Source organism: Miniopterus schreibersii, assembly GCF_964146895.1.
Source record: "Miniopterus schreibersii genome assembly, chromosome: 18".
NCBI lineage: Eukaryota > Metazoa > Chordata > Mammalia > Chiroptera > Miniopteridae > Miniopterus > Miniopterus schreibersii.
In genome coordinates this window covers 5,916,997-5,942,257 of record NC_138121.1, presented here as the reverse complement: position 1 = coordinate 5,942,257, position 25,261 = coordinate 5,916,997, and the positions used below count along the sequence as shown (strand labels likewise).

The window sequence follows — 25,261 nt, the reverse complement described above, 5'->3', positions numbered from 1 at the left end:
TGTGTGTTATAATAATTCTGTAAGTCAGATGTTCCCAAGAGCAGATGAGAAAACCCAGAGAAAGTAAGAAATTTGTCCAAGGTCTCACGAAGTAATGTGACACAAGTATTCAGAACACAAAGTGCTTAGAACAGTGCTCAGCACATTTAAGAGCTCTATACAAGTGCCAACTATTATTAGTATTTTTTATTGATTTTAGAGGGAGGGAGAAAAAAACTGATTTGTTGTTTCACTTATTTATGCATTCATTGGTTGATTCTTGTTTGTGCTCTGACCAGAATTCAAACCCGCAACCTTGGTTATCAGGATGACTCTCTAACCAAATGAACTGTCCAGCCAGGGCTATTAGTATCTTATATAATCCTCACAACCATCCTATTATTAGACCCATTTTACAAATCAGGCTCAGAGTGAAGAAGTCTGTTGCCCAAGGTCAGACAGCTGGTAGGTGGGAGACCTAGGATTTGAATCCAGGCACTCCGATTCTGGACTCTCAATCATAACTTGTTTTGTAATGTACTTCTTGTGTGCAGACTACAGCCTGCAGGCCAAATCCAGCCTTTCACAGCTTTTGTGTAATTTAAAATATTTTTAATGGTTAAAACTCCATATTTTGTTTCACATGAAAGTTATACAAAATTTGAATTTCAATATCCATAATGTTTTATCGGAACACAGCCACATTCATTGTTTCTGTATTGTCTGGCTGCTTTTGCTCTATGGCAGAGTTGAGCTTGGAGTCCTGTCTGGCCCTCAGAGCCTAAAGTGTAATATATTTGCTGTCTGGCCCTTTGCAGTTTTTAAAAAGTTTGCTCAATACTTTGCTGTCTAGCAGTAGCACTCCAACTTGAGCCTGAAGGGCTGGGAGGCCACACTTTGAGAAACTGCTGCTGCCTCCCAGGAGCAGGTACCAGGCCTGGTTGGTGAGTGCTGTGTCCCAATGCCCAGTGCAGGCTCTGGCATATAGCAGGTGTGTGAATAAGTGTATGTCCAATAATGAATCAGTGAGTCTTTGTGAGCCATGGAGATAAGAGGAACATTCAAATTTTACACAAGCAGATACAGCACTCTGGTCAGGGTGCCTGGTGTCCAAGTTGGAACCTGCTGGTCACCCAGTCATTCTGAAGGACGGGAGGCTTTAGGACTATGATCTAAATGGCTGCCCCTCCTTGAGCCTTACTCTCTTCTGCAAGAATCCCAGTCCTATCACGGGCCTCTGTTGTGTGAGGTGTGAAGCATCTGTGAGGCCCCCAGGTAAGCACTTCGCTCAAGGGTCAGCACATAGCTTAGGAAGTACACTGGCGCTACACTGTTGTCATTCCCAGATTGAGTTACTGAGCCTTGGAGCTGTAAAGTTTCCTTGGCTACTAGGAAACTTAAAGGGGCTGTGGGGAGGAATGAAACATCCATCCATTCATTCAATAAACATTTTTTGGGTACCTACTGTGTTCCAATCGCTGTTTCTGGTGCTAGGGATACAGCAAGGAACAAAACAAAAACCTAGAACTGACATTGTAGCTTTAAATGTTTAAGTATTTTCACTCCAAATTTACAGAAAATGAGCCGTAGAGAAATCATGGAGGTTTCCTAAAAATCATTATCAATGACAGCTGTAGAGCCCTGGCAACCTCCTGATTGATCCCAAAGCTTCCCTTCCAGCCAGAAAAACAAAAGGTTCAAGTCCCGCTGGCAGACCTGTAGTGGGGAGCGGGCCTCAGTTTCCCGACTTGCTCCATGGGTAGGGCGTGAATGGCTCTAAGCAGGCCTCAGCTGGCTACCCCAGAGCAATGGCCAGACGCGCCGGCCCCTCCCGAACACCCAACCTCCTCTTCCCGGCCGGCCCCGCCCCCGAGGCCACGTGACGCGTGGGGTTTTCCCGTTCCCCTTGCGTGACGTCACGACGGAGTGACAGCCAATGGACGCGCAGGCCGGCAGCGCCGGGGAATTCCGCCGCCCCGCCCCCGCCCGCCGCTCGCCCGGCCCGGCCCGCCGCCCCCCGCAACCCCGGGCGCCGCGCGTCCTACCCGGCCTGCAGCCCCAGCCCCTGCGCTGCTCGTCCGACCCGCGATCGTCCGCCGGACAGTGCCGCCTGGCTGCCCGGCCTGCCCCGTGTGTGTTTTAGTCTGGGCCGGCCTCCGGGCCGTCCGTCCCCACTGGTCGGGCCATGCCGAGTCGCCGCGTCGCCAGACCGTCCGCTGCGCCGGAGCTGGGGGCCTTAGGTAAGCGGGGCCGGGGTTCAGGAGAAGAGACTGGGGCGGGATTGATGATGCGAAGGTTCTGAGGGCTCCTACAGGAGTCCAGGGGTTTTGTGGGGAGAGTGTAAGGGTTCGGGGGACACTGTATTAGAGGGAAGGAAGGAGGCAGAAGATGGTGACAGGGTCTGGCCCGAGGTAAGAGACAGACGTCCCACTACGGAGTGAGGAGGGGGCGGGGCCTGACCCTGAGGCAAAGAAGGGGGCGGGGTCCGACTCCGAGAGGGAGAGGGGCGGGGCCTGACTCCAAGAAGGAAGAGCCCGACCTGCTCCAGAGGGGTGGGGGCGGGGCCCGACTAGGAGAGGGCAGGAAAGGGGGCCTGGCTCACAGAAGGGGCGGGGCCTAACTCAAAGGAGGAAGCTGGGTCCTACTCAGAGTAAGGGGCGGGGCCTGGGGGTGGAAAAGGGGGCGAGGGCACACTCCGAGGGGGTGAAGGAAGGGGCCCGACTCCGGTAGAGAGAAGAGGGGGGGGCTGTATGGAAAGAAAAAGGGAGGGGCCTGACTCAGAGAAGAAAGAGTGGGGGGTGCTTGCCTCGGAGAGTGGAGGCAGGATCTGAAAGAAAGGGACTGTCTTGACACTGAAAAAGTGAAGGGTTAGGGGCTGCCCCCCGAGAGAAGGAAGGGCGCGGCGGCTCTCCTAACGGAGGCTGAGGAGGACTCCTGCAGGCGCGGGGCCTGAGTGTGATGAAAGGATGGGGTGAATGACAGAAACTAAGGAGCTGTTCCCAAGTTAGGGAAGGAGCTAAGGCCAGACTCTGGGCGAGGGGTGAGGAAGGGGCGGGCCAGGAGAGCAAGAGGGTGGGGCCCGACGGGTTCCGTGGGATCTCCATCACCTCCTGAGACTCGCCTCCCTCCCTGCAGGGTCCCCGGACCTCTCCTCCCTCTCGCTGGCGGTTTCCAGGACCACGGGTGAGCAGCCTTCCACAGTTCCTGCCCTCTTGCACACTCAGGACAGGGGAGGGGGAATCCATTGGGCACGCCTCTGTCTGGGGGTTTCACCAAGGTCCACCACAGCTTTCCTTGATGGTGTCCCTTCCTGCTCATCTAGATGGGGGTCCCAGATGCCCCTACCTCCCAGGTGATTAGGAGTTGGACAGGTAAAACTAAGCACCTATTCACACTCTAAGAGGAGTCTTCTGTAGAGATTCACGTGGTAGTGCAGAGGGTAATAATCACACTTGGGCTTTGGGACTGGTGTTTACATGTTGGTGATACCCACCCCTAACTGTGCAAATGCCTGCAAGTCACTTCTCCCTGGGCCTCAGTGTTCCTCATCTGTAATATGGACATAATATCAGTGTCTCCCCCTTTTAGGATGACTAACAGGATTAAATGAGCTGATACAGGTAAACTTTCAAAGTAGTAACTGGCATACAGTAAAGGCTCAATAAGTGTTAATTGTTTGTGGCGTAATAATAATAATAATTATTACTATTATTAAACAGTCTATAACAGTGGTTCTTGAACCTATGTGTGCATCAGAGTCACCCCGAGAGCTTGTTAAAACATTGTCAGGCCCCACCTCCAGTGTTTCTGATTCAGTAGGTCTAGGATGGGTTCTGAGAGTTTTTATTTCTAGCAAGTTCCCAAGAGATGCTGAGAACCACTAGTCTATAAGGTCCCTCAGCTTGTGCCATCCAAAAGTCAGTACTGCCCAAGGAAATGCAGAATCGTAGCCAAATGAAACATCCTCTCTCTTATTAATAGACTGAGATTTGGAGGGCAGGGATAAGTCCTGTCACCATGGAAACTCAGTGGCCCCCAGTGGGCTAGGTCTGAGCCTTTCTCTGGAGGTAGAGTCTTGGGATGGACACCAGAAGTGCTGACCTGACTGGGGAGGAGGCGCTGCAGGTTTTCTAACAAATCTGTGAGTTTGGGTGGTAGTGAATGGTTGGAGATGGCACTGGGGACAGGTACTGCCGAAGCACTAGTTCTGAGCTAGAACAAGATTGAGACTTTTCTGGCCTGAGACCTAGGTCTTTGGTTTCAATTGAGAATAATTTCTGAGGTCATCCATTCAATAAATATTTATTGAGTTCCTGTTCTGTACCTGGCTCTGTGCTGGGCAGTGCTGGGGACTCAGCAGTGACTGAAACAGCGTTGGCTCCACCTGCATGGGATTCCCTACCTAGATATGGAGGCAGACACACAAACAATAAATTAAACAAGGGTTTATAAAGTGTGATAAAGGCTATGATGAAATCTTGGGGTCAGTGATATCTGATAGCAGGCAGAGGATGGGAGAACTACTGAGATAGAGTGGGAGGGAAAATTTCCCTCCTTTTGACACATACCATGGTCTGGGTATACAGTGGGGATGGGGCAGACATGTTTCCTACTCTGTGGTGCTCAGAGTCTACAGCAGACAGATATGAATCACTGTAACTTAAGATCATGTCAGATTCTAGTAAGTTCCATTTAAATGATAAAACAAAGGCATCTAACTGTAAGTGATTATAGTGGGGGTTCTGGGGACTCTTGGATACAGTGGTCAGGGAAGACCTATCTAGGAGATGACATTTGGATAGGGACTTGAAAGAATGAGAGGAGGCCATGCAATGAACTGGAGGAAGAGCATTCTGGCACAGACCAGCATGTGTAAAGGCACTGAGGTAGGAAAGACATAGCTGGCTTTCTGCTCTCAGATCTGCTCAAGTGTGGCCCATCCTGGCTGCCCCTGGATGGCAGCAGGTCTGTATGGGAGGTTGGGGGCTGTGTAGGGTGTTGTTTTAGCTGAGCCTTGAATAAGGGGAGGAAATTTCTAGTATTTCCTGGCTGAAAAAGGATTTTAGATAACAATAATATTAGCTAAGCTTTATGGAGGGCCTCAAATGGTCAGATCTTGTGCTAAGCAATTTCCCTTTGTGATCCTGAATCCTCACGTTAATGCCTGAGATAGGAGCGCAGACCTCATTATGTACAGAGGGGGGCTCAGAGAGGTTAAGTGACTTGACCCAGGCCACACAGCCAGTGAGTGACAGCTGGGATTCAAACTAACATCTGTGTGACTCTACACTCCATGCTCTGAAACCATGTCTTCCAACATCCCCATTTTATAGACATACCAGTGAGGCCTAGAGATGGGAAATGGTTTACCTAGGCTATAAAACAATGTCTCCCAACACCTTGTTTAATAGCAGCCAGCATTTATATAGCACCTACTATTGTGACAGTTCTAAGTGCTTCCTATATAGTATTAGCTCATTTAATTTCCACAACAGCCCAATGAGGCAGGCATTATTGTGTCCATTTTATAGATCACAAACGAAACCGAGGCACAAACTCATTGAGTAATGGGCTTAAGGCCACACAGCTAGCAAGCAGCAGAGCCAGAATCTGAACTGAGGCAATCCAAAGCTCTGGCCATTGTTGCCCAGGGCCTCAGTTTCCCCCTGCAGCCTAGGAGCTCCTTGAGGGCCCAGACAAAGTCTAACTTATCCTTGGGTCCCCAGGTCATTCAGCATAGATACCTAATGTTTTTCCAAGTTCAAGTGACTTGAGGTTGTCCTATCAGTGATCTATAGCACGTCCCTTCCTCTCTCCCAGCCTCAGTGTCCCCATCTACCAAGTGAGGGTGTCTTCCCCACCCTGCTGACTTCACAGATTGGATGAGATAAGGGGTGCAGGAATACTGCTTTCCAAGGAGCAAAGGTCTGGCTGCCAGGAGCCACTCCCCAAGAGGAGGAGGACAGGTCTGGCATCGGGGCTGGTTGGTGTCTGAGGCCAGTGGCCAGCCAGGCAACCCTGGGTGGGGCGTCTGGCCCGGCCTGCCCTCGCTTGCTGTGTGACTTCGGGCTCACTTGCTCCCTCTGGGGTTCCCCTTGTCCTGTCTGTGGAATAAAGGGAGGTTGGTTTCGGTTTCAACATGGCCCCTTCCAGGCTGAGCTTTCCTGAGGAGGGATAAGGGTTCCCCAACATTACTGTCCCTCCTCTCTCAGGAAGTAGGGGCCAATCCAGGATGGCAGGTGGGCACTGCTGGGGGACTGGTCTATGATGCAGAGTGGGTGGCTGCTTGGAGGAGGAGGATTGGCCTCCTGGGATCTTCAGACACCAGCCAGTGACCTCTGGGGGCCTAGGGTGGGCTGTAGGGAGGGAGTACCCCCACATTTGGTTTAGAATCTTGAGTGTCCATTTTTCCCCTGGTTATAAGACCCTTGGCTTTTCCTTGAATTCCCAGCAATGCTTTATAATCTCTGGCCTAAATTATCTTGGGGAGACATTTGAGGGGACGCTGACCCTGGGACCCCAACATTGGGAGCTAAATGGAAGGTAGCCCATGAGGGGGATATGGAGGTTGGGGTTTAGCTCCCCTGGGAGCCAGAGCCCAGTTTCCCAGGATGGGGGGAGGAGGAGGGTACCAGAAGAGGGTGGGGATCTGTCTTAAAAAATGAAAGTTTTGACCACTCAACTGTACCTCACCTTTCTCTTTCTTTCTCTTCCTTCCACAGATGAACTGGGTGAGTATCACAGGGCAAGTTTGGGGGAGGCTGAGGAGTCCAAGTGCTCACAGACAGGTCTTCCTTGTTGGGGTGTTGAAGGGAGCATCACAGTGTGATTTCTGGGACTGTTGGGGGATTTTAATAGTCATATTTCCAAGGTATTAGCCGTGCGTGACACCTAGCAACGACTGTATATGTCAGCTGCCTTTAGTGTCACTTTTCATTCCTTCAGGGAATTGTACTGAGCACCTGCCACGTTGCCAGGCTGTTCTAGGCACCGGGGGTTCAGTCACGGACCAAAGTGCCCTTCGGGAGCTGACACTCTAGTGGAGGAGACAGTAGGGAAAGGAGTAAATGAACAAGTTAAGGTTCGACTGGGCTAAGGGCTGTGAAGGAAATAAACAGTAGAGGGAGAGATGGCCTGAGAAAGACAGCAGATGGGGCCTTTCTGAAGAGGTGGCATTTGAACTAAGACCAGAGGATGAAGAGCCAGTAGGGGTTGAATGGAGGGAAGCATGGAACAGGCAGATGGGGGAGCAAGTACACCGCCCGAAGAGGGCCAGGCTTGGCGGGTGCAAGCAACAGAAAAAAGACTGGATCAGAGTAAGAGGGGGAGGCAGGAGGGCCCAGGACAGCAGGGGCCAGTCCACAGCAAGGCTCCGTGCCAGCACCAGGCTGTGGGGTTTTATTTTTCTGAGATGCATGGAGTTTGGAGAGGGTTTTATATGGGTAGGGTGTTGACTTTGACTTTAAGGGAGATGAAGCCACTGGAGGCTTCTGACAGATGGGGGAACATGGTCTGATATAAGATCTTTCTGGCTGTGTGTGGGGGACAGACTGGAGGAACGGGAGTGGTGGTTGAGATGGGAGACATGGAGGGTGGACCAGGGTGGAGGCAATGGGGGTGGAGAGAATTGAGATAGAAGTGGAAGTTCATGGATGGGACTTGGAGATGTGAGATCATGAGAAACTAATACAGATGCACACCCCCCCCCCCCCCAAGCTTGAGCACAGGGTGGGTGGTGGTGCTCTTACGGAAGGCAGTGGACATGAGGGTGCAGGGGCAGAGAAACCAGGCCGCCCCCCCCCCCCGCGGGGTTCTGGCTCCTGGGTGCTGGGAGGCTGCTGGCCAGAAGGACCGCAGGGGCTTTTGTGTGTTTTGGCGCTGAGGCCCCTGCCTTCGGCCCGCAAGAAATGTCTAGAAGAAATGAATGGATTGGAAAAGGCGGGGGGGGGTGACCAAGCCTTTTCTTTTATAACCAGAGGCACCCGGGTTTTTGCTTCTCCCGCAGAGATCATCGACGAGTACATCAAGGAGAACGGCTTCGGCCTGGAGGTGGCGCCGCCGGGCCCGGGAGAGGGGCTGACGCGCCTGGTGTCGCGCGGGGCGGCCTCCCTGAGCACCGTGACCCTGGGCCCCGCCGCGCCCCCCGCCACGCCGCCGCCCTGGGGCTGCGCGCTGGGCCGGCTCGGGCCCCCGGCGCCCGGCGCGGGGCCGCGGCCGCACCTGGTCATCGTGGAGCAGCCCAAGCAGCGGGGGATGCGCTTCCGCTACGAGTGCGAGGGCCGCTCGGCCGGCAGCATCCTGGGCGAGAGCAGCACCGAGGCCAGCAAGACGCTGCCCGCCATCGAGGTGGGGCCCGGGGCCGGGGGCGCCTCCCCGCCCCCGCATTCGCGCGCGGGCGTTGGTTCACGTCTTTGACCGTGGTTATCCTTCCTGCCGTTGCTATTGCCGGAACCAAATTGTAAAGGGCGTTCAGAGAAAGGCCTTCTTCCCAGCATTTGGGCGGGATTGATCCAAATGATCACGGCTGTAAAGGCAGGGTAGCCTCCTGGTTCAAAACGAGGCCGTAAGGATCAGAGCGCCTGGGTTGGAATCCCTGTTCAGCCATTTGCTAGCTGTGCAGCCTTGGGCAAGTGTCTCAGCCCCTCTGTGCCTCAGTTTCCTCCTCTACAAAATGGGATGGTAATAATAGCTACCAGCTGGGGCTGTTGGGAGGCGTGAATGAGTTCATTATACGTGCTAAGGACCTCCAGCTGGTAAGCACTCAACAGAGTTGAGCTGCTGATATTTTTATATTATCATCATCATTGCTCTTAGGCTTGGCCATCCCACTTTATTATATGCGTAATAAATTACATGAGATGGTCCACACTTTATTATAAAATAGGTTTTGTGTTAGATGATTTTGCCCAACTGCAGACTGATGTAAGTGTTCTGAGCACATTTAAGGCAGGCTGGGCTAAGCTATGATGTTCTGTAGGTGAGGCGCATTAAATGCATTTTCAACCTAACGATATTTTCAGCTTACACTGGGAAGTTTATCAGGACGTAACCGCAGCATAAGTCGAGGAGCATCTGTATATGTATACTGTTCTGTGCTGTGCTTTATTTTTTATTTAAGAATATATCTTGGCCCTCGCCAGGTGGCTTGGTTGGTTGGAGCATTGTCCTGTATACCAGAAAGTTGCAGGTTCGGTTCCCAGTCAGGGTACATACCTAGGTTGCAGGTTCAATCCCTGGTTGGGGTACATGCAGGAGGCAAGCAATCGATGTTTCTTTCTCTCTCCCTTCCTCTCTCTCTAAAAATCAATAAGCAGATCCTCCAATGAGGATTAAAAAAAAGAATATACCTTAGAGCTAAGCTCACACTAGCGTATGTAAAGCTGCCCTATTCTCTTTTCCGTGGTATCCCGTTGTGAGGATGTGTGGTGGTTTCTGTGCAGTCTCCTATTGGTGGGCAGTTAGGTTGTTTCCAGTCTCGGCTATTTATCATCAGCAGGGCTGTAGAGAATGACACGCTTCATCTATTATTTCCTTCATTTGTGTCACTAAGATAACTTCTGGAAGTGGAATTGCTGGTCAGAGGTAATTTGATGGATGTTGCCCAATTGTCCTCCCTGGGGCTGTGTCCATAACTGTTTCTCCCAGTGGTGTCTGAGGCCTGGTTCCTTGCCCTTCCCCAGTACGGAGCCTTCATGTGCTTGCGCAAATGTTTACTGAACCTCAGTTGTGTACTAACCATTCCACTAGCCCCAGGTCTCAGCCCTGGTTTCTCCCTGACCTTCAGCTTCCTTCCTAGTCACCAGCTGTCAGTCTTCTACAACCCCTGCCCCCACCCTCGCCCCCACAAGGCAGCCAGAGGAGTTCTGTTAAATTGCACGTCTGCTCCTCTTCCCTGCTCAGAACCCTCCCTTGGCTCCCCAGTGCACCCATGAGGAAGCCCAAACCCCTTGCCAGGCCTCCAAGACCTCTCATTGTCTGGCCCATTTCCACCCATCCCTTCCTCACTCGCCACCTACCAGCCACCTGGCCTTTGCACATGCTGTTCCTTCTACTTGGAGTGCTCTCCTACAACCTGATCACCTCCTACTCACCCATGAGGCCACAGCCCACTTCAGGGGCACCTTTCCTGACATCCCCCCCGCCAGGTCCGTGCTCTCTTGAATGAGGTCTCCTGCCTCTCTGTCCTCCCTGTCTCTCAATGGGATTTGTACTCAGGGGGTTATTTGGGTGATTAGCAAAGCAACCCTGTCCTGCAAAAGTTGGGATTTTACTGTCAGAAAGACTTGGGTTTGAGTCCTGACTCTGCCACTTACCAGCTGTGTGAATTGGGACAAGCCCAGTGCTTATCTTGGCCTCAGTTTCCTCATCTGTGAAATGGAGATGAAGCTCCTGCCTTCTGGAAGCTATGAGGACACCAGGGAGATGGCCCAGCACTGGCACGCTGCCCCCTTCACACAGTTGGATGGTTGTAGTTGCTACTTGATCTGGCTTCAGGCATCGTAGCCAAAAGCAGCCTGCAGTCAGCTGACATTCTGGTTAAAAGAATGATTTCCTTGGAGATACATATTCCCAGTCTTTGGATTTTCGTGAAGGGGGTAAGTGTGGTGCATTGGGGGCAATCATAGCCCCTTATTTATCTTTAAGCATTTTGTCTGTTTTTCTAATTCGATAGGGGATGTGTGAATCTACTTAATCTGCTATAACAAAATGCCACAGACTTGGTGGCTTGAACAACTGAAATTTATTTCTCGCAGTTCTGGAGGCTGCAAGTCCAAGATTAAGGTGTCGGCAGGGTTGGTTTCCTCTGAGGCCTCTCTCCGTGGCTCGCGGATGGCGCCCTCTCCCTGTGTCCTCAAATGGTCTTTCCTCTGTGTCACACTTGTCTGATATCTCTTTGTGTGTTCAAATGACCTCCTCTTTTTTTATTAGTATTATTATATTTAATCCTCACCCAAGGATATGTTTTTATTTATTTTAGAGAGAGAGGAAGGGGGAGAGACAGAGAAACATCAATGTGAAAGAGAGACATTCATTGGTTGCCTCCCATACATACTCCGACCAGAGATCGAACCCATAACCAGGGAGATGAACCCACAACCCACAACCTAGGTATGTGCCCTGACCAGGAATTGAACCCGCAACCTTTTTGGTGCATGGGATGATCCTCCAACTAACAGCCATCTGGTCTCATAAGGAGACCAGGCAGATCAGATCAGGGCCTACCCTAATGGCCTCTTTAAAGGCCCTACCTCCCAATACAGTCACATTCTGAGGGACTGACAGTTAGGAATTTAAATATGAATTTGGGGGGACACAATTCAGCCCATCACAGGTCGTGTCTGCCAGGTGTCTGCTTTGTAAAGGTACAGCTTTCCCTTTGTAATTAGAAGTTATCTGTGGGGTGCTATCTGTAGGCTGTGTTTTCCCCAGCTTTTTATTTCTCAGTCTTTCCAGGCAATTATTTGGGCTTGGTGTTGGTTTTGATTTCAGAGAGTTAGAACAGTAAATGCCCAACAATAGGGGATGACCTGTTTCTGACTCTGGATTCAGGATTTTCATCCCCATCTTTCAGAAGAGGAAACTGAGACTCAGAGAGGGTAAGTTACTTGCTTAGGGGCACACAGCAAGTTTACTCTTGTAATTACTGACATGTACTAAGTGCTTCTGTGTGTCAGGTACTCAATGATACCCATCCTACAGTTAAAGACAGTAGGCCAGGGAGGTTTAATGTGCACAAGGCCAGTGGTAGTCCCTGCTTGGTGCCAGGTCTGACTTACTCCAAGGCCTTGTGCCTTATCCACGATCTTGTGTGTCACCTCAAAGATGAACAGATTTTGGCTTTGCAGTCTTCATGAATCCTGAAACTGTTGACTCTGATCTCTTCAAAATCTCCTAATAATACAGCAGGAAGCTGGTCAGGTGAATGGTTTTAATCCTGTCTGACTCAACAAAATGTATGGACAATATCACCTACCTCTACTCATAATCATGCCCAGGATCCATAAAGCCCTAACATTAGACTGAAGGAGAAATCAAAGAAAATAGTGGAGCATATATAAGCACATTTCATTTTAGTATGTAAATGCTCGGGCACAGCCCCAGGGAAGCGTAATGCAGGTGGCAGTTGCTTCTGACCTCATTAATGCAGGGGCCACGAATGCAGCCTGCGCCAGCCTGGTGGACTTGGTGACTTAAAATTCAGTGTATTTTTTAATTATGGGGAAAATACTATATATGTAAAATTGCTAGTTTCTGGGCTCTGATCATTTTCAACAGGTTTTTCACTGACATGAAATGGTGGTGGGAGGTTCAGAAGTCTTGTGTGGGACTATCCCTCATTTGTAGGCTGTGCAGCATCTCTGGCCTTGCCTACTGCCCGCTAAGGGTGCCCATCGCAGTGTCAACCAGAATCACCCCAATACCCCAAATGTCCGCTAGAGAGCAGTATTACCCCACTGAACCTCACCGGTTTATTGTATTTTTCCGGGCACCAGCTCTAGAAGTTCAGAGCAGGGCCCCAGGGGTGACCTAAGGAAGCGTCACAGGTCTGGGCCCATGGTTTAGAGGGGTCGATTTTTATCCACTGCCACCTGTGGTTGCTGAGCAGAAATTCGGCCCATTTGCCATAATTTCCTTTTTAAAAAAGAGAATCTGGAAATCTGAAAAAACATGACGTCTCATACTTTGTCAATGTAGGCTCCAAAGTTTTCCCAACATTCTATTTTAAAATTTTTAAATCTTTTTTTCTAGTTTTTTAAAGTTGTAGTGAGGTATGGTTGATATACAAAAAGTTGCACTTATTTAATGTATACATTTGATGAGTTTTGATGAAAAATTTTAATCTACAGAAAAATTAAAAGAATAGGACAGTGAACACCTGTGTACCCTTCACCTATATGCACCAGTTGACATTTTGCCACATTTGCTGGACCTGCCACTCTCTCCACACACACAAATACGCATTGTTTTTTGGGTTTTTTTACTGAACCATTTGCAAAATGAGTTGTAGGTATCATGTTATGTCACTTCTACATACTCAGCCTTCAAAGTGCATCTCCTAAGAATAAGCTCCTACACAGCTACAACACTGTTACTACCCCGGGAAAATTAACAGTGTTCCATAATGTCATCTAGCAAGTCCATACTTAAATTGCCCAGTTGTCCCCAAAATGTGTTTTATAGTTGTTTCTTTCCCCTCAATCCAGGATCCAATCAAGGATCACGTGTTGCATTTGGTGGTTGTGTCTCTTTAGTCTCTCTTCTTTTTAAAAGATTGAGTTATTTGTATAAGTTACATTTTATCTTAAAATATTAATTTAATAATTAAATTTTTAAATTTAATTTTAAATATCAAATTAACAATTAATTTAATAGTCAAGTTAACCTTGAATAGGAAATTAATATAAATTTAATATATTAAATTTAATATAATAAACTATATATTGTTATATTTTATCTTAATATATGTGTTAAGTCCAACTCTTAAGTGTACAGCTTGATATTTTTTATTTACTTTATTGTTGAGAATATTACAGATGTCCCCCATTTTTCCCCCATTGTCCCCCTCTACCTGGTTCCCTCCCCACCCCAGGCTTTCACCACACTATTGTCTGTGTCCATGGGCTATGTTTATGTGCATATAAATTATTTGGTTAATCTCTTCCCACCCACCCCCACCCTTCCTCCTGAGATCTGTCAGTCTGTGCCATGCTTCCATCTCTCTGGACCTATTTTGTTCATCAGTTTATTTTATTTATTAGTTACCTACGTATACACTGTGGAACTACCAGCCATATAAAAATACATTACTATTTGTTTTCCTTTAATCTAAAATATGACACCTATCTTTTTTGTTGTTGTTAATCTTCACCCCAGGATATTTTTTCCCATTGATTTTTTTAGAGAAAGCGGAAGGGAGGGAGGGAGAGAGAGACACACACGTAGACTGGTTTCCTCCTGCACGCACCCTGACTGGCTGGGGATCGAACCTGCAACCCAGGTACATGTCGTAACCAGGAATTGAACCATAACCCTTCAAGATTAGATTCAGGAGGGGCTTCTGGAGGGGCTGTCACGGCCGTGATGATGTGTCCTTCCCAGCCATGGGGGTGCCCGAGTCATTTGGGCTCAGTCTTGGTGATGCTGACCTTGATCACCTAGTGAAGGTGGTAGACACTGAAAAGATGTCTTTTTCCCCTTGTTACAAGGATGTTCTGTGGGCTGTACTTGGACACCCTATATGCATCCAGTTTTTAAAAGTCTGAGGGCCAGCCCTAGCTGGTTTGGCTCAGTGGTTAGAGCGTCGGCCTGCAGTTCGATTCCAGCCAAGGGCACGTACCTCGGTTGCAGGCTTGATCCCCGGCTCTGGTTTGGGCTCCTGCAGGAGGCAACCAGTTGATGTGTCTCTCTCACATCAATGTTCCTTTCTCTCTCTTCCACTCTCTCTGAAAAGCAATGGAAAAAATATCCTCGGGTGAAGATTAAAAAAATGAAAGAAAGAAAAAGAAAAAGAGTGGCCAAAGGAAGCAAACCTGTGGGCAGTTATCCTGTTACAAGGCCCCCAGGGTACCAGCTGGAAGTCTCTGGTTTAGGATCTCAGAGGGGCCTTAAGCAAATACCCTTTTATCATGGGGGGGAGGGGCGGGGAGCTACCCAGGGAGTTTGGATGGGTGCAGGTACCTATGATGGGATCCCCAAAAGAGCACCTGTCTTCCTGCAGCTCCGGGACTGTGGAGGGCTGCGGGAGGTCGAGGTGACCGCATGCCTGGTGTGGAAGGACTGGCCTCACCGAGTGCACCCCCACAGCCTTGTGGGGAAAGACTGCACCGACGGCGTCTGCAGGGTGCGGCTCCGGCCTCACGTCAGTCCCCGGCACAGGTACCCAACCCTGACCCCTGACCCCAGGCCCTCACTCTTGGTCACGGAAATTCTGAGGGTCTCACCCAGGGAGACCTTCGGGCAAGGCGCAGCTTAGCCAGGCTCTCCCTATTGCATTTTCTAGATGGGGAAACTGAGCCCTGGAGGTGGTGAAGGGCCCTCCCTAGGCCTGGAGCTCTGCCCTACACGTTCACAACTTTGTACTTATTCCCATATTGTAAAGGAGGAAACTGAAGCTCTGAGAGGTTGCAGGGGTACAGAGAGCCAATGGTAGAGCTGGGATTTGACCCCAGACCTGACTTAACTGCAAGTCCCACTCTTTCTCTCACTTTATAATTTATATGTTTTTAATAAATAAAAGTGAAAAGGTTCAGAAAGGGTGTGCAGTGAAAAATAAATTTCCTTCCTTCTTTAGTCTTCCAGATACCAGTGTCCCTTCCTGGAGGCAATTAAAAATATGCTCTGCGTTGATATATCTTTTCCCTCCTTACAAATAATACCAGACACTTGCACCTCATTTATGTGTTCCAGTACATTTTGGAGAGCGTTCCTATCAGAACATTTCGAGCTGCCCTATCCTTTTTACTGGCTGCATTGTATTCCAATGAGTGGATGTACACAGTGACTTGAACAAGTCCTCTATTAATGGGCACCTATGATGGTTTCAATCCCTTATGATTTTATGATTAACTGAGCTGCAGTGAATAGCTTTAAATATAGATAATTTGGTTCTCTAGGATAAATTCCTAGAAATGAAATTGCTGCTCCAGGTGTGTACATATATATTTTTAGTTACCTATACATTTAGTAAGAGCAGGGATTTTTGTCTCTTTTGTTCCCTGTTATATCCCCCAGTGCCTAGCACATGACTGGCACATAGTAGGGGCTCAGAAAATGTTTGTGGAATGAATATGGCCAGATTGTCCTCCAATGTGTAATTGCCAGAGCACTTTACAGCCCCACCAGCAGGGGGTGAGAGGCCTGACTCTCCACAGCCTCACCTGCAGAGGGTATTAGCACATATTTTGATCTTTGCTGTTTGGATGAGTTTTTAAAAATTGACATCGCATTGGTGTTTAATTTGCAGTTTTCTTACCAATGAGGTTGGCCAGTGTTGTCGTGTGGTATAGATAAGGGGCATTCCCCGGTTCTCTCAAGAATCCTTGACACTCCTGGAGGGTTTGAACCCCAGACACCCCACCCCAAGGCTAGGACCCCTGGGCCCAGGCACCTCAGCCCCTGAGACTGTCCCAACACAAGTAGCATCTGCTGGAGCCCTCCTGTGGGTTAGAGCTACACCTGCCCCCTCGTGACAGCCTCCCCCCCCCCACAGCTTTAACAACCTGGGCATCCAGTGTGTGAGGAAGAAGGAGATCGAGGCCGCCATTGAGCGGAAAATCCAGCTGGGCATCGACCCCTACAATGGTGAGCCCAGACCCGGAACTCCTCTGCCCGCTCCCATTCCCACACCTTCCCTGGGCCCCACCACCTCCTCCAGCCCCTCTGCCCCCACCAGGCTCTCTACCCCCAGCCTCAGCCTCCCCACATCTCTCCCACAGCTGGGTCCCTGAAGAACCACCAGGAGGTGGACATGAACGTCGTGAGGATCTGCTTCCAGGCCTCTTACAGGGACCAGCAGGGACAGATGCGCCAGATGGACCCCGTGCTCTCGGAGCCCGTCTATGACAAGAGTGAGTCAAGGGTGCTGTGTCCACAGGATTGTCGTTGGCCAAAAGCCCCACATAAAAAGGCATGAACCAACAGGGAGTTCTTTATTTCTATATGTCTCAGTTATGAAGTCTGTTCCTGTGGATCCAGCAGTATCGGGGAATCTGTTCAGCAGTTCTGTGATTCTCTTTGCTTTTCCCTCATGGTCATGAGCTGGCTGCCATAGCTCCAGACATTGTGACTGTATTCAAGGCATGATGGGCAGTGTCACCCTCTATGGCGAGCAGGCGGTACACTGCCCAGTTCCAGGGGCCAGCATTTCCTATGTAGCCTATGTAAACAGGATCTCCTAGTATTGTAGATGTACAACCTGTACAACTGTATTAGGCTATTCTGGGGAAGAGGTAGCGCGAGTAATAATATTTCTCTCTTTGATAGAGAAAATAATATATGCCCCAGAATCCCCCTCATAGATTTCTTATTTTTAAATACTGGCATTATTGGGATGACATTGGCTAATACAATGATATCGGTTTCAGGTGTACAATTCTATAATATGTCATCTGTGTGTTCACCACCCCAAGTTAGACTTCTGTGGATGTCCCATTGGCCAGACTTGGTCCCATGGTTGCAAGGGAGTCTGGGAAAGAAAGTATCTAGGTTTTCATCTCCTATAGTGTTGTACAGGCATAGAAGAGGGGACTGGGAATGGCTAGTAGGTTTTAGCCAGCCTATAGTGACTGCCACAGCATCGAAATGGGGAAGGATATTCATTCAATCAGGGCTTTTATGGATGCAAGTGATAGAATCCCAATTCAAATGGGCTGAAGGAGAAAAAAAAAGAATTAGTCTGTTCCATTAAATAAAAATAAAAATCTAGAGGTAGCACAGTGCTTCAGGTCTGGCTGCATCCAGGTCCTCAGAGATGTAATTGGGTCAGTGCCCTTCCTCTCTCAGCGACGCTTGGTCTGCGTTAGAATCACTCTGCGCAGCGCCCTCCCGCCTGGGGGCGAGGGAACTACCCGCAGCTCCAGGCTCTATCCTACCGCTTTGGCAGCTCCTCCCAGCTCCCAATAGTTTTGCTCAAAGACTCAGGGCTGTGTCTCATTGGCTCGGTGTTGGTCATGTGATCCTTTCTGACCAATCAGCTGTGGCCAGAAGGAGGCGATATTCTGATTGGCTGGATCTAGGGCACATGCTCGCTGCCAGGCTGGGGAGGGGGCTCAGCCTTACCTGATCCCCAAGACAGATGAGGGAGGGTCCCTCCCAGGAAAACTGGGGGGCAGTTAACAGAAGAAGGGCCAGGACTGGTAGATAGGCAAAATAGCAGGTGTCCACTACAGATTTCAGGCCATTAACCCTCACCTAAGGATCGACTCCAACGCCTGGTGCCGCCATTGCTCCCTGAATTCCGAGGGCCTCCCTTTGGGCCACTCACCAAACCTCAGCATGGATGACCTCTCCGTGTCCATTAACCCCCCTCTTGTCTGAGCAGCTTCTGTTTCCACCCAGACCATGGGTTCCAGGAGGGTCAGGTGCCCTGGCTTCTCTGTTTCCCACCCCTCCCCAGCCCCGGGTAGGCACCCACGGGATACTTGTAAGGATTTGATGACCGAATTCCTGTTTTTTCTTATATACACCTCTTCCTCATGCTCCTTCCCAGAGTCCACAAACACATCCGAGCTGCGGATTTGCCGAATCAACAAGGAGAGCGGGCCGTGCACGGGTGGCGAGGAGCTCTACCTGTTGTGTGACAAGGTGCAGAAAGGTGAGGGGCCTGGGGCAGCGAGCAGACGGAGGGGGTCTGGCGGCTTGTGGGGTAGCCAGGATGAGAGGGTCTGGCGGCTTGTGGGGTAGCCAGGATGAGAGGGTCTGGCGGCTTGTGGGGTAGCCAGGATGAGAGGGTCTGGCGGCTTGTGGGGTAGCCAGGATGAGAGGGTCTGGCGGCTTGTGGGGTAGCCAGGATGAGAGGGTTAGGAGGAGCTGGCTAACCTGGCCGCGGGGCAGAAGGATCCAGAACTCTGATTTTGGAGTGGGACACAACCAATTGGTTCATTCACTCACTAGTCACTCACTCATTCACGTACAGAGAAGGAGGGCCACCCCTGCTGGTGATCTGCAGGGTGCCAGGCAGGCCTGGGTGCCAGGCAGGCCTCGCCACTGCGAGCTCACTAACTGGGAGGCTCTGATACAAACACCGTAGAGTTGCACAAATCAATAGTTTATGATGATTGTGATAAGGGCTACGGATGAAGAGAATGGAGTACAGGAGAAGCATCTCCTCCATGTCAGTCATGTCTGTTCAAATGCCCCTTCCTCAAATAAGGGGTTTTTGTTTGTTTGTTTGTTTTGTTTTTTAAATATATCTTTATTGATTTCAGAGAGAGGAAGGGAGAGAGAGAGAGAAACATCAATGATGAGAGAGTCATTGATGGGCTGCCTCCTGCACGCCCCCCACTGGGCATCAAGCCCACAACCCAGGTATGTGCCCTGACCAGGAATCAAACGGCGATCTCCTGGATCATAGGTTGATGCTCAACCGCTGAGCCATACATAGCCCAGCTGCACAAATAAGGTGCGTTTTTTTTAAAAAAAACTTTATTCTGTGTCTGTCTCTTTCTGTGTCCCTCTTCCTGTTTCCCCTTTCTCCCATTCTCTCTCTCTATCTCATCTCTTGCTGTCTCTGTCCCTCTGTCTCTGTTATTATAAATAACATCACCACCGACAGTACTAAAGAAGAGCTAATATTTATCTTGCTCTTATTAGATGCCAAGCTCTATTGTAAGTGCTTTTCACACATTATTCATTAGATATTCTAATTGCCTAATAGTTCTTTGTGGTAGAGCCTATTATTATAATACCCATTTTACAGATGAGGAAACTGAGACATAGAAAGGTTAAGTAAGTGGCTAAAGGTCACTCAGGTAGGTAGGTAGAGACAGGATTTGAATCCAGGCAGACTGTGCTGTTAATCATTTTCTCTCTCTAAAATCAATCATAAAAATTAAAATTAAAAAATATTTTAAAAAATAAAGTGGGTTGTAGAAAAGAGTTAACATAGCAGATCTGAGACTGTTATCCTGGTTTCGTTGTTGTTGTTAATCCTCACCCAAGGATATTTTTTCCACTGATTTTTTAGAGAGTGAAGGGGGGGAAAGGGGAGAGAGAGAGAGAAACATCGATGTGAAAGAGACATATTAGCCTGGCCAGCTCAGCGCTGAGCATCGACCTAGGATCCAGGAGATCCCGATTTGATTTTCTATCAGGGCACATGCCCGGTTGCAGGCTCGATCTCCGGTGAGGGGCATGCAGGAGGCAGCCAATCAATGACTCTTATCATTGATATTTCTATCTCTCTCCTCCCTCTCCCTTCTTCTCTGAAATCAATAAAGATATATTTTAAAAAATTAAATTATTAAAAAAAGACACATTGATTGGCTGCCTCCCACACACCCCCCCACCCCTCGAGGCCAGGGATCAAACCTGCAACCCAGATATGTGCCCTTGACCCGGAATCAAACCTGAAACCCCTCACTGTGTGGGCCTATGTGCCAACCACTGAGCCACACTGGCCAGGACGAGACTGTTATCTTTTGAAAGGCCTGCTTACAAGGTTAGCCCTTGGCTGGCTTCTGGGAACTTGTATTTTGGGAGGGTTTCCGCCCCCCGTTCCCTGACTATAAGAGTGGCTCACTGTGCCTACACTGTTTATATGAGCAATGTGGTTTGTATGGACCACGTGCTTTCCTTCTGGGAGTCTGGGATTTTGGTCCATGCCAGGCAGAGGGTGCTTAGGTGACCAGCCCCCGATAAATACCCTGGGCTCTGAGTCTCTAAGGAGCTTCCTCGATAGACAGTATTTTGTGTGTGTTGTCACATTTTGTTACTGGGGGGAACTGCCATGTCTGTGTGACTCCACCAAGAGAAGACCCTTAGAAGCTTGGGCCTGGTTTCCTCTGGACTTTGCTCCAGGCACCTTTTCCCTTTCCTGAGGGTGCTTGGTACCTTTGTGCTCTGATAAATCCTAGCTGTGAGGACTGTATTCTGAGTCCTATGAGTTTCCTTTATAAATAACTGAATCTGACAGTGGTCCCGGGGACCCCTGACACAGTGGGAATATTAATTCTACCTGCCTGCCCAGCCAGGCATGGCTCAGTGGTTGAGCGTCGACCTAGGATCCAGGTGATTGGGGTTCGATTCCTAGTCAGGGCACATGCCCGGCTTGTGGGTTCAATCCCCAGTTGGGGGCATGCAGGAGGCAGCCGATCAATGACTCTCATCATTGATGTTTCTATCTCTCTCTCTCCCTCTCCTTTCCTCTCTCTGAAATCAATAAAGATATATTTTTAAAAAAAATTCTCTGCCTTTTGGATTAAGAGATAATATATTTAAAAAAATTTATAATGATTGACACACAGTAGGTGCTCAACAGAAGGTTAGCTACCACAATGATTAGTTTTATTCTTAGGACATTAATATTAATATTGATGTGGGTGGAGACTGAATGAGTTGGGGGCCCAGTGTCCTTGCTCAGGTCATATCCTTACTTTCCCACAGAGGATATATCGGTGGTGTTCAGCAGGGCCTCTTGGGAAGGCCGGGCTGACTTCTCCCAGGCTGACGTGCACCGCCAGATTGCCATTGTGTTCAAGACGCCGCCCTACGAGGACCTGGAGATCGTTGAACCTGTGACAGTCAATGTCTTCCTGCAGCGGCTTACCGATGGGGTCTGCAGCGAGCCTCTGCCCTTCACATACCTGCCTCGGGACCACGGTAACCACAACAACCCAGGGTGGCGCACCACCCCAGAGACCAGGTCTTTGGCCTTGCTTGGGGCAACTCAGAAGGGAAAGGGGAAGAGGCAGAAGCAGAATGCAGGCTCAGAGCTGCACAGACCAGGGTTCAAATCCTGGCTCGGCTGCTTACTGGCTGTGTGGCCTTGGCCTCTCAGAGTCTCACTCTCCTCCTGTGCAAAATGGAAATAATAATAGTACCCACCTCATGGCATCCTGAGAGGATTTAATCATTCCTCTCCTCTCTTGAGTCTCAGTCCTGTGGAGGATAGACCCATTCCTATACAGTGACGACAAGAGTGGACGGGACTGGGGAGGAATCAGTTGCTCAGGGGACTCAGATTGCCCAGAGGGGGCATCTGACTCAGATATAGGGGTCAAGGAGGGCTTCCTGGAGGAGGGGACAGCTGAGCTGAGAATGGGAAGATGACTCCGTAGTTCTCCAGGGAAGGGCTAGGAGTTGAGGAAGAGTGTTTTAAGCTGCTTAAACTGCAAATGCATAGGCCCTGAGGCAGGATGTTGCCTGGAGTGTTCCCAGAACTGCAAAGACCAGTGTGGCTAGAAGTGGGTTTGAGTTTTATTCTGATTAAGGTGTGGACACCCATTTGCACTGTTCAGCCAAGGACTAGAACAGCTCAACAACTTCCCAAACGGTCTATAAAATTAAGTCATAATTGTTTTTATTGATGGATTACTCTGTATGTCCCTGACATCTCCTGAACAGACAGCTATGGTGTGGACAAGAAGCGGAAACGGGGGATGCCCGATGTCCTTGGGGAGCTAAACAGCTCTGGTATGTCCCCTCTGTCCCTTCCCACACCCATCTCTGGGTCCCTGGAAGGGGATGAGTGGCCCCACTGCCCTCCTGGACCCCAGGCTGGGGAGGAGGGGCTGTCGGACTCCAGGGATCCTCACCTCTGTCTTCCCTCAGACCCCCATGGCATCGAGAGCAAGCGGCGGAGGAAAAAGCCCGCCTTCCTGGACCACTTCCTGCCCAGCCACGGCTCAGGTAGGTCCTGGCTCTGGGCCAGCCCCTGCCCCCTGGGGTGGGATGAGGGTGAGCTGCAGCCCTGTTTTGCTGGCCTCTTCTGGTCCCCCAAAAGTTCCCACAAGGCCAGTGACATACCACTTAGCCAGCAACATAAAGTAGGAAGAATAGCCATTCTGGACACAGTCCGGAGGCTCTGATCTCCCCTGGGCCATCTACTTGATGTGTTACCTTTGCCAAGTTGCTCCACCTCTCAGAGGCTCAGAGCGCCTGAGAAGTCTCACTACCTACCTACCTCATTGGCTTTTTATTGTTATTATTATTTTTAAATATATCTTTATTGATTTCAGAGAGAGAGATAGAAACATCAGTGATGACAGATGTTTAACCCCTGAGCCATGCCGGCTGGGCCTCATTGGCTTTTAAAATTTTAATGTATTTATTTTACAGACACTGTATGACAGGCATATAAGTGCTTTGTGTGTCTTTTCTCATTTGATCTGCACAATCACCCTGCAGTGCAGGTGCTATCATTCCCCCTACTCAGACCCTATTTTACTGGTGAAAAAACTGAAGTTCAGAGAGGCCAAGTCTCTTGTCTAAGGTCACACAGTTAATCCGTGGTGGAGCAGGGAGTTGAATCTTGGCATCTGTATAGATTAGTGATGATGGGTGTGAAACAGGTAGCAGGGCGTAGGTGGATAAATGGGGTCAGCCAATCTCACATTCAGAGCCTATCTAGCCCGACCACCCTCTGACCTCTTCTCCCCCTGCCTTCATCTCAACTCACATGCCAGCCTCTATTTCCCATAAACTCCAGTCCTGTCTGGTTGCCATCAGAGACCTCCCACCTGGTGACACTAGCTCTAAGAACACTGTCCCCAACACCCCTTCCAGCCAGCCACCAACTGCTCAGTCGGCCCAGCCTGGACACTCCAGTCAGTCCCACCCTGGAGACTGCAAGTACCATCTGTTGTCCCCTCACCCCACTGCAACTGTAACCAATGCCCAGCAGCTCCACCCCTAGCAACCACCCATCCTAGACCATTTCATCAATCTTCAATCCCCAATCCCCAAACCCCTCCTCATCAGCCACCTGCCATTCGTCTGCTTCCTCCATCACCTCAGTTTCTCAATGTCTAAAGCCCCCCTTTCTCATTCTTGCGGCAAAGTTGCCTTGGCACTATAGTGCAATGGTTAGATGCATGGCCTCTGGAATCAGACTAGGTTTGAATTCTGAGGCCACAATTTAGTCACTGTGTGATCTGTTTGGGCCTTAGTTTACTCATCTGTCAGATGGAAACTGTACTTCTCAGGGTCCTTTCTCGAATTTATTGAAGTCATGTCACATAGTTATTTAGCACAGAGGCTGTGCCATATGTTAGGAACTTGTCAGAAATCAGGCATGCCACCTGCATTTGTTATGATCATGTTTGACTGTATTCACAGCAAAACCCCAAATAACAGGGGCTTCAATAGGACAGAACTTTATTTGTCCTCTCACATAAACATAGTCCAGAGGTAGGTGGCCCAGGGATGGTTTGGTGGCTGCATGATCACCAGAGTCCCAAGCTTCTGCCTTTTTCAACTCAAAGTTTCCATTTCATGGTCCAAATGTCTGTTGCAGCTCCAACCGTCATGCCTACATTCCAGCCAGCAGAATTTAGTCACATGCCCATATCTAGCCGCAAGGTAGGCTGGGAAATAGAGAGTCCCAGCTGCCCTTAGTTTCTTTCTGAGATAAGCATAATCAACCTTTGCTGGTAAAGTTTATCTTGTCTCAAAAACAGAGGCTCTCCTATAATGACCCTTGTCATTTTACCTTCCAATTTGGGGACTGGTGACTTCTCACTTTGGAAAAGTGAGTTTTGAGCCTTAGGGGGTCTTGTCTCTTTTTTTCTCACTGGTGTGCTTATTTCACTTTTTGGATTGTCTTTATATTTGGGGGTGCTTTTGAGCCTTTTCTCCTTCCTTATTCTTGGGGAAAACTCCCCAGCAATGCAGGACTGTTGTTTCAACCCTGGTTCTCTTTGGGATTAAAGAAGGCCACACTGATAACACATTTAGCAGGGGACTGACCATTTGAGTTAGAACCTGACCAGAAGTTGATTCTAAAGCCCACTGTGCTTCCTTCTCTTTCTCCTCTCCCTTGCAGGCCCGTTCCTCCCTCCATCGGCCCTGCTGCCAGACACAGACTTCTTTCCCAGCACCGTATCCCTCCCTGGCCTAGAGCCCCCTGGAGGGCCAGAACTCCTGGATGACGGCTTTCCCTATGAAACCACGACCCCTACGCTCTTCACCATGCTGGACATGCTGCCCCCTGCACCGCCACTTGCCAGCGCTGTCACAGGCAATGGGGTTGCAGGGGCCACAGTTGGGGAGCCACCCGGCCCTGAGCCAATGACACTGGACTCATACCAGGCTCCAGTCCCCGGGGACGGGGGCACTGCCAGCCTTGTGGGCAGCAACATGTTCCCCAATCAGTACCGTGAGGTGGGCTTTGGGGGTGGCCTCCTGTCCCCCGGGCCTGAGGCCACGTAGCCTCTTCAGTGCCAGAGGAGAGGCACTGGGTGGGAGGGAGGTGGAAGGGGCTGTGGGAACCCAACCAGGATGGGCAGTACCCCCATCCCCTTGGGCCACCCTTGGTTAGGTCTCCCCACCACCTCATCCTTCTGAACCGGACATTTTCAGTGCTGGCAAGAAGCTCTGCAGTACGAGTTTTCCCTGAGCCTATTTTACAAATGAGAAAACTGAGTCCAGAGAGGAAAAGGGACTTTGCTCCCATGCACTCAGTCCCCACAATTGGGGGCACCTTCTCCTGGATGATTCTGAAGAGTGTACATATGGGAGGAGGGTACAGATCCCAGCCCTCCTTCCCCATGAAGATAGGGGGTAGGTTGTTCTCTTTCCAATAAAGATGAATTTTGAGCCTTCAGGGATCTTGTCTCTTTTTTTG

General features: G+C 49.7%; 1 protein-coding gene across 1 annotated transcript; it reads left to right on the top strand.

Moving 5' to 3' along the window:
- Positions 1 to 1,973: 1,973 nt before the first annotated feature.
- On the top strand, positions 1,974 to 25,239 carry RELB (RELB proto-oncogene, NF-kB subunit). The gene is made up of 11 exons (XM_081118810.1): positions 1,974 to 2,219; positions 3,115 to 3,162; positions 7,985 to 8,325; positions 14,699 to 14,856; positions 16,190 to 16,281; positions 16,416 to 16,547; positions 18,188 to 18,292; positions 21,082 to 21,297; positions 22,042 to 22,110; positions 22,249 to 22,326; positions 24,461 to 25,239. The coding sequence occupies exons 1-11, from the start codon at positions 2,165 to 2,167 to the stop codon at positions 24,844 to 24,846; spliced, it is 1,680 nt and encodes a 559-aa protein (XP_080974936.1). The 5' UTR covers positions 1,974 to 2,164; the 3' UTR covers positions 24,847 to 25,239.
- The last annotated feature ends 22 nt before the right edge of the window (positions 25,240 to 25,261 follow it).